The following is a 14,081-nucleotide window of genomic DNA, read 5'->3' on the forward strand; positions in this document are numbered from 1 at the left end:
GTCCAAACGGAAACCTGTGTGCAAGTACAGGACTTGTAGCAGCTTCCACAGCTTCGGGTGTTAGGCCCAATGTCCACGGGCGGATTTGATATGCAGAATCCATGCAGGAGATCACAAATCAAGCCGCCCATAGAAAAGCATGGGCGTCTTCAAATTAATTAAAGCAGGCGGCTTTGTTTTGCGAACCTTTTGTTCCAGAAAACAAATCGCAGCATGCTGCATTTCAGTACGGACAGCTTCCATTGATACTACAGATTGGCTGCGGATCCTGCGGGAAAGCAGTCAAGAAGGTGGGGCATCCAGGTACATTTACAACGTTTTGTGTGCTGATAGGTCACTCTCATAGGGAGGTATTTGTGAGGTAGCTGTGAGCTTATTCACTAGGAAGGAGCTTCCCTTGATCATGCTCTATTCATTCTTGACTTGCTGTCCATAAGAAATACTTCCTGTATTTCTCTCCAGTCATTTCCTGTCCTTTAACACAAAGACATTCTTTTTTGCCATGCGCCTGTAACTTGAGCCCTGGAGATGTCTTTCGCTGGTCAACAAACCAGTCTGTCCTGTTTATATCATATGAGGGGGGATTGGCCCGTTCCCTATAGGTTTAGAGCACAAGTAGCATCCCCATTTTAAAATCTTCACAGCTGACAACAGAAAATACACAAAATGGGGAACATCTCAGTCATCTCCCACAGGAGATTTAAAAAAAATCTGTACTGTGCATGTCCGATGGCGAGCCTTGCTGACCATCCACAGTACAGGAAATACATCAGTCTGTGCGGACACCGCCGCCTGCCTGCACAGGTATGCAGGGTCAGATTCCGCTGCAGGCTCCTGCACACGGAATCTGACCCGCTCGTGGACATTAGGCCTAAGTCTCTAGATGCAGAGCAACTGCACATTTCCTCTGCCCTTTTACCTCCACCACTTGAGCAACTAATTAACTATCTAGCAGGTGAGCCTGCTGCCTAGGAGAAATATATGTCCCATCTACTACCACACCCAACATCATGTCACAATTATTAGAATCTGCAGTAATAAAGGGGATGGGAGGGACACAGCCCTGTGTAGTTCTCCAGCACTGATGAAGTGTCCACATGGATCTTCTCTTTGGATAGCACTCTCTGTTGTTAGTCAGGTGTTATAGTAAATGCTTGTTTTAAATCTTCACAGGTGCTGGAGGACCACATACGGGTATATATCTTCCTGCACACTTGTATGTTGGCTTCTGCCATCTCTGTGCACTGAGAGTTCACTGTGAAACTAGACCTCTGCATTCCTGATGTATTGTAGCAATGATGTCCTTTGTTCACTTACTCTTCATGCACTTGCACACCATCACTCAGTGCTTAATAACTGCACATTATTAAAGGGCCACCCTTATGTAGCTATCCCCCAAGTATATGAATGAACTAGTATTACCTTGATTAATCATTTCTCTCTATCTAATACTTTCAGCCTCCTTTGCCTCAGACGGTCATGTGATCTCAGTTCTGACCAGCTCATATTTGCTTGAAGTTGTGTTAGTTTTCTAGTCAATTTCTCAGTTTGTTATGCTGTTACCTGGCTGCAGGAAAGGGGCACAGTCATTCCTATCACAGTTACTGATGATCACACAGCTATGATGGAGAATATCACAGCTCATCTTCTTGACTGTATACTTGGGGTCTGTAGCTTATTTAGAAGACTAGGAGCTGATGATAATTAAACTGTACCCCCACCATGTTCCCACCTCTGCAGAAAGAAATGGTATAGCTATGCTAATGCATCGTGAGATAGTTATGTAAGTGAAACCATCAGCATCTAGATGGTGGCTGGTAAGGGGGCTGCACTGCAGGGAAGTGGCTGGAATAGACAGAGGAGACCTCCAGAGTATGACAAGCAATCAGGTGAGGGGGCAGAGATGAAAAAATGTGTTTTTGCCAGATTGGCCCTTTAAACATTATAGATGTATTGGAATTACAGTGTTAGGAAAATGTCATAAATCTGCATATTATTATGAGGAGAATGACTCCTTGCACGTCTTCCTACGCACAATAGTTTCCAAGATGGGAATTATCAAACATTATGGTTTGCAGTGACCTTCAGAAAAGTGACACATCCCTCCCCTCACCCCCACCCCTGACCCCTCACACACTCCTGTATTTCGTGACCTGATTGGTCTGAAATTTAGAGATTTTTATATACATTTTAGTGACAAATGTGCAAAGTTTTGTAAAAATCAGGGATGACGGGGTGTTTCTCCTCGGGTGATTTGTCCTGGAATGACCCCTCTGCTCGCTTATCTGCCTACATTTTTTACGTTACCAAAAGCATAGAAATCAATAAACTGCTCCGGTGTTGGGACTGGAATTTACAGTTTTATTTTTCGCTCAGAGTCGGGCTCCTCTCAGCCCCTCTAAAAACCTTGCCTGCTTTGGGTCCGCTGTGCAATGGCAATGGGCTAGCTTGAGAACAGCTAAAACATCTGAATTTTCACAGTTCAGCCCACATACTACTCTTAACTTTCCTCATTCCATATTAAAAGGTGAGGGTTTTCCATTCCAGCCAGAATGTTATAACTGGAATCTAACAAGAAGTACAATTGTAAGCTGGCCATACACATGAAATCACAGCTGATTGCATACCCTCTTAGGCCTCCCTCACACTGACATTTGCAGAAACGCAGCATTTTCTGTGGTTTCAGTAGCGCTGACATACATTCGAGCAGCGCTGGGAAAATCAATACTCCCCTAGCTGGCACTGTCCGGGTCCCTGCCGCTGCTCTCCAGTGCTCCGAGCGGGCTTCCGGGGAACTTGTCAGTGCTGATGGAGCATCTTTTGCTAGTGGCAGGGTTCGAAGAGATTGCTCTGATTGGCTGAGTGCTGCGAGCTCAGCCAATCAGAGCCAGTGCTGGATGCACCAATCACAGCCATTCATTGAATATCTGTGATTGGTTCATCGAGCGCTGGTTCTGATTGGCTCAGCCACTGCTTGAGGAACCAATCAGAGCAATCTCTTGCTGGAGGCAGGGCACTTGCATTTAGCGCTGTCAAAAACGTGGTTCCAAGTTGTGCGACATATTTAGCAGTTCTGAAACCGCTGCCCATTCATTTCAATGGGCAACACAGGGCTGAAAACGGCCAAGGATAGAACATGCATTGCATACACAGAAGATCATCATCCAATCCTACCAAGACTGTTAGGTTCTTGGACTTCTCTCTTATGTGTATGGCCAGCTTTGTAATAACATGCGGTCTACAGGAGTACATTATAATGCCTTCTCTCTGCTCACACCAGTAATACTGTAACTTGTGTATGCTGATGAACTCTGTATATTATGTGTTTAACCATGTACTGGAACCTGCTCTGATACAAGTTTGTTCTTCCTGGAGTTTTCCAACAAATGTGTACCTTGCACCACTGATCCTAACCTGTAGAGCAAATTCTTTGTAGTTCACTTGCTTTAGTAAGAGATGAAGCTGAAAGCACGGCTGCAAAGCAACAAACCCAGTCCTTGTACAGACATTTGTTTGAATTACTGTTGATTTTAACCTGCATGCACCAGAAATCAAACCATTCGATCTGTTGATACCTTTTCTCTTTTCCCTTTGCTAGCACTGCATTTCTGTTTTCCACTCTTTGGCCTAACCTGTGCTTGTTATGCATTTGTGCATGTAGAAATTTTAAGGGGGTTTTGCTCTTAACTTTGTTAGTTCAAAAATGGGGCACAGATGAAGTTGCAGCTTGGCTGGATCTGCTCAGTTTGGGAGAGTACAAGGAAATCTTCATCCGTCATGACATCCGAGGTTCAGAGCTAGTGCATCTGGAAAGGCGGGATCTTAAGGTATTTCCTTTGTGCTACTTTTTCCGCTCTCTTAAGATTTTTCCTCCTTATGGGAATTAAACCTCTTTCCTGTCCCCTTCTTGTTATGTGCTTGTAGCTTGGCTGAAATGACGACCTCTCTAACTAATCTGCACTGTTCTGTGGCCCGCACCCCCTGTGTGTTACACTGCCCTTGCAGCCTACAACATCAGCATTCCTGCTACCATAAACACAGCTATCTTACTAGACGATAAATTCATAATCTAAGATATCAAATACTTGATTCAAAAGAAAATTTGAACAATTTCTGATAAGTGGGATCAGTGTGGAAGGTGAAAACCCATATTAGTGTTTTTATTGCAGTCTTTTCATTTTCGCAATGTGGCAAAATTCTCCATAATCAACCAATGCATCCATCATGTCTTGCTACATAGTTTCATAATTGTTTTTCATGTTCTCCATCTCATCGCTCTCCTGGCCAATGCTGTCCCCTGCTCATAGGCACATCAGTTTATCTGTTTTTGGATCCTGTATTACTCTTTATTGGAACAATTATCTCAAGGTTTCATCGCTCCGCTTGATATAAGGCTTTTGTTGCTACTGTCTTCTGGAGTTACACAATAAAATGTATCTCTTTGCATCATATTTTTGGTGGGTGGGTGGTTGCTTGCTTTAATAACTCTCCATCTCATAATGCTGATACTGTTATGCTTTGGTTTTGGCTTAGAATTATTTTATATCCAGTTTTAGTCATTTTTAATCACTGGTAACCCATTGCCAGGACAGGCATTGTACTCGTGCGTTCGTGACACTAAATTCGACGGAGTAGTGGCACCAAATAAACAGATTTCTGGCTCCCATGAAGCTTCCAGAGCACCAAAATAAAATTTTTCAAAAGTGTCTCCCTACAAAACAGAACCAAATTAATTATGTTACATATACAGAGTTGGGATTATCAGCTTTTATCTTATTTGACTTGTATATTGGATGTCACTGGCGACCGTCTAATGGCTTGTTTACATGGGTGTATTGGCGCATGCGTATTTCCCACGCGGTGAATGGAGGTAATGAAAGTCAATGGACTTTCATTCTGCTATTCACACCTGCGTGTGGCACTGCTTATCGATATGCAGGAGAAATAAATGGCAGCATGGTCTATTTCTCCACGTATCATATGCAGCCCTTCAATTTCCATACGCATCACCGCTCTGAGAAGAGCGGGGAATTTGAAGGGGGAAAAAAATTGTGCTGCACATGTCCGTGACGTCAGATTCCCTGGCATGCCTAGTGCCAATCGTAGCCTGTACGCAGTCTCTGCCGGCAGAGCGTATGGGCTGTAATGTGTACAATGCTGCAGGAGAGTCACAACATTGTATGCGTACGCCCGTGTGAATGAGCCCTAACTGTGACGTTTTTGGCGTGGCGCAGGAATGCCAAGTGGGCACTGTTTAAAAAAGGTTTGTCATTTACAAAAATAAACTATGCCGCAAGGGAGCTTTTATTTTCAAAAGAAATGGCGGGCCGTTCCTTTAAATCCATTATTCTTGTGTCACATAGTTTATAGGGGTCATTCTTGTACACTTATATTTTAAAAAATAACAGATTTTTTTTTTTAAGCGTGGCTAATGAACGGTTTGACTCATCTCAGTCATTTGTAATAAATTGGTTGATGAAGACATTTTCTACAGCTGTGTTCAAACCGTGACTTTACCCGACATCACACATGCAGTATACCTCTGTATACCAAAAGCCATAAATATATACTGCGGTTTGCTTATGTGCTTTTGTTGTTCATACGTGTGCTATGCTTTGCAGAACACAAAAGTGTATTTGTCTATGCATATATTTTGAAAGTCCGTGACAGATGGATCCAAAATTGGCTGGGTTCTCAGGAGGATAGGAATAAAACCCCAAAAGGATCTGTTAAGCTTATATGCTTGCTGTTCAATAAATATATGGGATATGAATCTTGCCTGCATAGGAACAAAGCCCAACTATTTACAGCTGAACAGGCAGCTCACGTCGCAGTATGGTGGTAGCACTATCGACCACTATGCCGTTCAAACAAGGGACAAGTGACCCTTGTTCTTGTGATTGGTGGAGGTCACAGCAGTAGGATCCTCATTATTAGACACTTAAAGGGGTTTTCCGAGGGAGAATAATACTGATAACCTATCCTTAGGATAGGTCATCAATAGTTGATCAGCTTGGGACCACAACCGATCAGCTGATTGTGCGAGCGCTGACAGTGCCGTAACTACACAGTGGTTGCAACGGAAGCAGGGAAGTCTCTGCTCCGACATCTGTGAAGTGGCCAACACTTGCAACTGCAGGCACGGCTCGCGTTGATTTCAGTGAGAGCTGCGCTTGCAGATACAAGCACCGGCCACCACACAGAGGTCAGAGCAGAGACCTCCACTCCGAACTCTGTGTAATTGCGGCGCTGTCAGCAGGCGCACAATCAGCTGATCGGTCGGGGTCCTGAGCGACATACCCGAGACGATCAACTATTGATGACCTATTTTGAGAATAGGTCATCAATAGTATTCCCTGGAAAACCCCTTTCACACTTATTACTTAGTTGATGATTCCTGGAAATCCGCCAACTCTAGTAGTTGAGTGTGATAGCTTCCAAACTGTTGATAATGTTAAATGCTGTTCCTTATGATTAGATAATTGTGAGTTTGTTCAAAATCAAAGTTAGCAATGCAAACAACTTCTGAAATTTATTGCTTCACTATTTGCTTTCTTCTGTAAGACAAATACAAAGCCTTAACAGTTTTAGCAAACTTAGACATTTTAGTACTATGCGTGCTTAAAATGGGTCACATCTACCTTCATACAGAAGCAGGTCAATAATGCGAAAAATAGAGAGTTTGGAAATTAGTGAACATGAAGATTTCCCATATTATTAGCCTGCAGGAACTTGGAGAAAATCTAGCCGATATCTTGCAGAAACTACAGAAGTTAAAGGGGTTGTCCCGCGGCAGCAAGTGGGTCTATACACTTCTGTATGGCCATAATAATGCACTTTGTAATGTACATTGTGCATTAATTATGAGCCATACAGAAGTTATAAAAAGTTTTATACTTACCTGCTCCGTTGCTGGCGTCCTCGTTCCCATGGAGCCGACTAATTTTCGCCCTCCGATGGCCAAATTAGCCGCGCTTGCGCAGTCCGGGTCTTCTGCAGTCTTCTATGGGGCCGCTCGTGTAGAATGCCGGCTCCGTGTAGCTCCGCCCCGTCACGTGCCGATTCCAGCCAATCAGGAGGCTGGAATCGGCAATGGACCGCACAGAAGCCCTGCGGTCCACGGAGACAGAGGATCCCGGCGGCCATCTTCAGCAGGTGAGTATGAAGACGCCGGACCGCCGGGATTCAGGTAAGCGCTGTGCGGGTTGTTTTTTTAACCCCTGCATCGGGGTTGTCTCGCGCCGAACGGGGGGGGGGGGGGGGGGTTAAAAAAAAACAAAAAACCGTTTCGGCGCGGGACAACCCCTTTAATTTCCTTCTGATGCCTTCCATTTCTGGCTGGCTAAGGACTATGTGATATAATTTTCTTAGGGCTTAATCTTTTCCTTACCAACCATGTATCTTCTATATTTTCGCAGGGAGGAACTTAAGTTGCCAAAAATGCTTGAGAAACATCCTTGCCACTAATGGCTTTATCTCGGGCTGTAAGACAGCTAAAGCATCAATTTTAAGGCCTAAAATCTTGACTTTAAAACAAAACTGGAATAGCCACAATACAGCCTGAGAGATAAGGTGATGAAGTGACAGCTACACATACCTGCAGCTCTCACTCCTGCCTATGTTTTTACAGGCTCTATCTCAGGCTGTGTTGCACCTAGGGCAGCATTTATGTTCTTGTTTTAAATCCAAGAATCTTGGAAATATCTGCTACACAGCCAAAGACTGAGCAAGTGATGTGGTTCCCCCTTCCTTTTTTAGCTGGCTTTCATTTCCGTGTGATTTAGGAGGGAAGGGGACTATAGGAGAACTGTCAGCTGCAGGAAGGAGGACCAGTTCCTCCTGTGTCTCTATATAATTATTACATCACCCCAGGAGAGGGGGTAAGCATCTCACATGTTTTTTTTCACCTTCAGAAAAGTTATGAGTAGATAAGCTCTTGCTTAACTAATCATCCGTCTTCGTCTAATTGGGCTGGCTGTTCACTCTACAATCAGACACTTACCGGCGTTCTGGTCTCAGCTTCAAATAATTGCACCACTTAAAGAAGCCTAAATACAGTTTATACGTTTTTTTCATTGGACTCTATCTGTAGCGTAAAATATACGTACGGCTTCTCTAGCGATACCAGTTACACTCCACAGTCATAGCAATAATGAATATCACAAGAAAGGAATGACTCATATATTTGTGATATATGGAAAAGACTTTGTCAATCAGAAAATACATTTTCACGCACTGACTGTGAATAATGAATCATCAATTAAATTAAATTCCCCCGAAAAAATGTAGTATTTGCCTTGGTTTAGATGAGCATAACACTGCTCTCTTTTGTGCTTACATTGCCGAACACAACTGCCGAACCTCCCATGGTTTAACAGAACCATTGTTATGGTACTCTAACCCTGGTGCTGATGAACACCAGGAGATTTGATGTTGCTTTCATAATATGGGAGCAATCGTTAAGTTCTGTATTTGGCTGCAGGAGCCTGTGTGACGTCCTGTACACAGGCTGCTGCACCCTGTAAACAATACGTCATCTTGGAGACTCAGAGCTTTTAGCTTGAGGCATGCAGGGAGCCGTGAGAGGTGAATAGATGTAAGTTTGTTTTTTCCTGCCATAGGGGGGCTTTTTTTTCTTCTTTTTTCTTTGAATTATCCCAGACAACCCCTTTTAGGTTGCCTGCACACGGCAGAGCCGGATTCTCCATGCGGAGTCCTACAGCGGAATCCGGCCGTGGTCGTTGTCTTTTTCTGGACTGTAGATGGTCTGGATGACTCACCGTAAGACATACTCAGTACAGATTTTCCCCCCGCCATCGCTAGGGGATGTGGAATCCGCGACCTTTTCGCCATGTTAATTGCAGAAGGACCGCAGGTGGGATGGCTATCATTGACTGCTATGGAAGCCGTCCATGCGGAATCTGCTCAAAAATAGAGCATGCTACAATCTTTCCTCTGCGAGTGGAAATCGCAGTTGGTTTCCGCTCGTGTGCAGGAAGAAGCACTTTACTGTGGAACCCAAACAGGGGACGCCCATCCCAGATTCCGCAATATAAATCCGCCAGTGTGCAGGCAGCCTTAACATGTAATTTTAAGTTAAAGTTTTTTTAAAGGTCAAAACCTATTAAACAGGACTTTCAATATTGCATTCATTTAAATAGTCAGGGGGTTACAAAGTTGGGCAAAATGCCCAAAATTACATCTCAGGTATTATTCTTACAGAGTAGAATGAAGTAAAATTCTAAGTTGTATTCCTTTATTAGATACTTAAGATGTAATTTTATATACGGCATGCTATGCAGTCAAAAAGTTAGATTTTGGTGGCATAGTAGCAGTTTGCGGTATGCAGAATGTTTTAACACATTTGCAAATGACCGCCAAATATTGCCTGACCTCTGATTTGGCAGTTTTTGGGAACACAAGCTCGTGTTAATATAGGTGATTGAGTAGCATGAGCTTTGTGCTGTTTTTGTATGTAGATCTCTGCTTGCATGTGAGTTTTAGATACAAATGTATTTTCTGAGGCATTTGAAAAACAATTCTCTTGTTTGTTGCAAAGTTACACGAAGGTAGACATGGCTAACAGCAGTCCATTAAGACAACTGCAATTAGCAGGATATCTGGGTTTTTTTGCAAATGTTTTTGAATTTTATTGGCTTTTTATTTTTAATTTCCAACTTGGAAAGATCTGAAGATATGAGCATGTTGACATAGGACTTAGTGGTATATAGGAACTCTTCACATTTTGAGCTTTTATTTATAGGCGGTATTTTGGTCCCAACTTTCTTGTTTTTTTTAACCTTTTTTTTTTGTATTTTCTCTAGTGATTAAAATGGTATTTTCACCTTTAGACATTTATAGCATGTTCACAGCAGCTTTACCCACTGTGTTGTCTTAAGAGATAATGGGATCCCAATCAGTTTGTTGTCTTTTTAAGGTTTGATTGCTTTATTTTCAACATTACTGTGTATTTGTGTTATTAAACAAGTTGTCCTGGGTTAGAAAAAAGTGCCTGTCACTCTAGGAGATGTGGACAGGCAGAGACCAGCATGGCCTGTCCACGCGACTCGGAGCTCCTCTCCCGAGTTAAACTTCAAAGTATGTTTGTTCTGAAACACCGCAGAATTTAAGAATAAGGCCGCCTGCACACGGGCGGAAATCCCGCGGTGGGATTTCCCGCGGGATTTCCGCCACTGAAAGTTTGCATAGGAGTGCATTACAATACGCACTCCTATGCAGACGGCCGCGGTTTGGCCGCGCGAAATCTCGCGCGGCAAACAAACCGCGGCATGTCCTATTTTTGTGCGGGGCACGCACTCACCCGGCCGCCGGCTCCGGTCTGCGCATGCACCGGCTGCCCCGCAGCCGGCACATGAAAGAGCCGGGGCCGCCAGGCACGTGTGAGTACGCGCTCGTCTCTGCAGGCGCTCGGGTCGGGTCCCGCGGCGAAAATTCTCGCTGCCGGATTCGACCCGCTCGTCAGCAGGCGGCCTTAAACCTACAAGGAGGCACTAGGCTTCCGTGTCCTGGGTACATTCTGCCTGTGGTTCCCTTGAAAGCGAAATGCGTTCTTTTTTCCATTACTGGTGTTTTAGACTGCAGGGGAATTATAGAATTACATAGAGTTTGAATTGCCAACCATATAATATTACTAGGTTCCCAAACGACATGATGCAATGGGCAATTTTTGCAACTAAGTGGAATTTGTCATTGTATGTCGGGAGCATATCCTGGCATATACACCAAGCATAAACATAAAATTAAGTCCTAACAGACGACGGGTCCATGCAGGTCCCTCAAAGCTTAACCTGGACTTGTATTCACTCTATGCCTGTACCATGTTTCCATCTTTGCTGGGATTATGTGCCACTTAAAGGGTTGAACATTTATCTAAGCCACTTTACAAAGTTGTAAAACTATTTTATTATTTGGATACTGAATGTTTCCAGCTTATTTGCTGCCTGCAATAACCATTCCTTCATCATAACACGCTTATTTTTTATTAGCCTTCTGTAATTTTATAATGTGTCATTCTACGCTGCCATATTTATATCCATTGACTGATCTCCATTAATTTGCATTGTTCCATCCCTTTGACACATACCCATGAACAGTTTGTTATGCCAATGTCCTTAAAATGAGTTTTTATACCATACATAATCTAGGCTGCTCTTTTCTGAAATGTTGACAAAAAGGAAAACAATCCAACTAAATTTCTGTACAAAAATGCCAAATACAATATTCCAAGGTGATTTGTTTACTTCTTACATAGATTCAAAAAGTTGAGCAACCTCTTGTGGATAAGATGGGGAACGTTTTATGGATTTCATGTTCACATTATGCATAGTTCCTTATCCTAGAATATTATTGCCTATTGCTAGACTATGCCAGCTCCTTATAATCAGTGATGATCTGATCTCTGGGACCCATATTGATCCCAAGAATTAAAGAACCAAGCTCCCTCTGCACATTTTATACATACAGCAGTCTTCCCAGTGGGTTGTAGGGAGAGTCACTGCCCTGATAAAATGTCTAAAGGTTTCTCAAAGTTTAACTAGCATTGTGTCTCCTTCATTCTGGAGATCCATAGCGATTACTGCAGTCAGACCATCACTGATCATAAACCAGCAGTATGCACTTTCCATAGAGGAAACCCCCTTTAATGGATTTGAAGCTCTTCCCCTCGAAGTCCATGTGTAAATGTTTAGGTGGAATGTTTTTGAAATTCACAATCTGTCATTTGTCACACAGTATTTGGGATAACAAATTCTTTGTTTTACCTTGCAGGATCTGGGGATAATGAAAGTGGGTCATATGAAGCGAATTCTACAGGGAATTAAGGAGTTCGGAAAAAATACATCTTTTTCTGAGGTGTAATGGCGCTGCTGGTGTTCCTGCGTGGAGCAAGTCTTGGACAGCCGCTCTACTTGTTTCGAGGCACTGTGTGGTTATAGATTTCTGTTTCATTAAGAGGTTGTATACAGCTGGAGGGGAAATGCGTGAAGTATTGCAAACTTGGTTTTGAGTTCGCAGTTTGTGCCAAAATGTAAAAAAAAAAAAGAAGTTGGTAGAGTTTGGATCTGCACTTGAAACATATGGCTTACCTGATTCCAAAAGACTGTTGGTTGACAGAAGCCACCTCGGGTTCTGCTGGCACATTCATAAAGCTGCCCTTTGTAATTGTCTGACAACATATCATTTTATGGCAAAAAGTCAACATGCTAGCTTGTGTGAGGCTCCAAATTCCCAATAAGACGGAAGGCCAAAATGCAATTGAGCCAAGCCTATGTGGATAGTCTTGGTTCACGCTGCCTCAGGTACCGCTCATTCACTGGCCAAGGAGTTTGATTAAAAAAAACACTTTGTATAAAGTGAATGCAATCTAAATGCATGGAGTGCCTGTTGAAATTGTATTTCAGTTGCATGACATATCTGATACAAAAACGTTAAAAAAAAAAAAAGAAAAAAAAACTTGAACAACTTTTATATTGATTTTAATATGGATTAATTTATTACTACTGATGTGTCTGTTGGTTCAAGGCACTTTTCTATTAGTTGTTGTATATTTTTGCATGACTATGTTCAGTGGCCGGGGGATTGTGGATGTGAACATGTAGCCTATGTGCCATGTATCCTAAGAAAACGATGTGCATTATGTATCTTCTACATATTTATTGTAGTTAGTCAACATTGTTCAGTAATTAATACTGATGAAATTAGGTTATTACAAATTGTCATTCTGCAGAGATGGTTACCTCACAAAACAACTTCTCTTGGAAATCCATGGGGACTATTCCCAATGCCTTATATTATTTTAGATATAGAGCTGAAATATTGATGAGGTCAACAGCAGTCCTAAGGTGATAATCCTCCATGTAGCAATAGAACACAATGATGGTGGTCTTCCCACCAGCTTTATGGTAGCATATACGGGACACACATTCACGGAAAAGGCCAGGGTGTCTACTCATTTGTTTGCACCACGTTTCTGTATCACAAATTTCTATACCTTTTTTATGGATAAAGAATATTTTATTCCTTTTTAGACCGTCTGTTGAATTCCAGATCCCATGTCACCCCTTTAATCCCAGTAGAGTGCTTCTCTAGAGGTCTGCACACAATGTAATAGACGATTTGTTGAATTGCCCTTTAGAAGATAATTGCTGCTGTTTACACTTGTTTGATGACTTATTGTACCTGTATATGGGGTTCTTCAGTACTGCAGAATCCGGATGGGCACTGCTGTATCATAGAATCTAATTGCAGATTTGTACGTTCCTGCGGAGGTCTTGGTCTATGCACATACAGACTCGGGACTGGCAGATCGGATTGCTTACTGGAGAACCCCTTTAAAGTCTGGTCTGGTTTTTTTAAGGTTTTTTTTTTATATTTCTTAGATTTTCTATATCTGGACAAATCTTAGGAATTTGCTAATGACACTTGGCAATTTTGAGTTGCTTTCTATTGAGATCTAGAAAAGTTCTTGTTAGGTAGCCACTTAAGTCTTCTACAGTGACTCCCAGATTTAGATGTTTACCAGTTAACCGATATTTACTCCAGCTTTGACATTTCCTTAGCTAGCCACCAACATTACAATATCAGCCATTCGTCTGGTGTATACTGTCGGACAGTATAAAAGTCTTATAATCCAATATAACAGCTGTGAAGAGAATACCTGGATGTATGGTCTTCTAGCAACCACACCATCAGATGATACACGATGGACGCCATCTTATATGGTTACCTTTCTGTGTGGGTGAAATATTGCCAAATTGCCTCTAGCTTTCACCTATTCCATAGCCTGTATGGCGATATTTGCTTTTTTTGTAACTGGCATTACAGACAGATAAAAATCTTGTACACTGATCCATGGTTCTTGCATTACTTAGCTTAAAAGGCTTTTCTAGGACATAAAAAAATTAAATAGGCTTAAAATGAAATAAAGTTGAATACTCTCTTATCTCGGCCGCTCCTCGGCCTGATCTGAGGCCCCGTTGCCCACCGCAAAAACCCTAGAAGAAGCAGCTGTCGGTTGTGTGCCGTTCATTGTGCTTGTGGCCACTCAGCCACTCACAGGCTTC

General features: G+C 42.6%; 1 protein-coding gene across 5 annotated transcripts in view; it reads left to right on the forward strand.

The window, feature by feature from the left end:
- The window catches only part of DGKH (diacylglycerol kinase eta), a 198,955-nt gene extending 184,885 nt beyond the window's left edge, over positions 1 to 14,070 (forward strand). For 4 of the 5 annotated variants that reach the window (XM_066581698.1, XM_066581692.1, XM_066581706.1 and 1 more), the window contains 2 exons: positions 3,697 to 3,827; positions 11,788 to 14,070. In XM_066581698.1, coding sequence (XP_066437795.1) covers positions 3,697 to 3,827; positions 11,788 to 11,877 — 221 coding nt within the window. In that variant the 3' untranslated portion in view covers positions 11,878 to 14,070. The remainder of the gene's footprint in view (positions 1 to 3,696; positions 3,828 to 11,787) is intronic. The other variant, XM_066581715.1, reaches the window with a different exon arrangement.
- The last annotated feature ends 11 nt before the right edge of the window (positions 14,071 to 14,081 follow it).

The sequence above is a fragment of the Eleutherodactylus coqui genome, chromosome 1 (genome assembly GCF_035609145.1).
Source record: "Eleutherodactylus coqui strain aEleCoq1 chromosome 1, aEleCoq1.hap1, whole genome shotgun sequence".
NCBI classification, from domain to species: domain Eukaryota; kingdom Metazoa; phylum Chordata; class Amphibia; order Anura; family Eleutherodactylidae; genus Eleutherodactylus; species Eleutherodactylus coqui.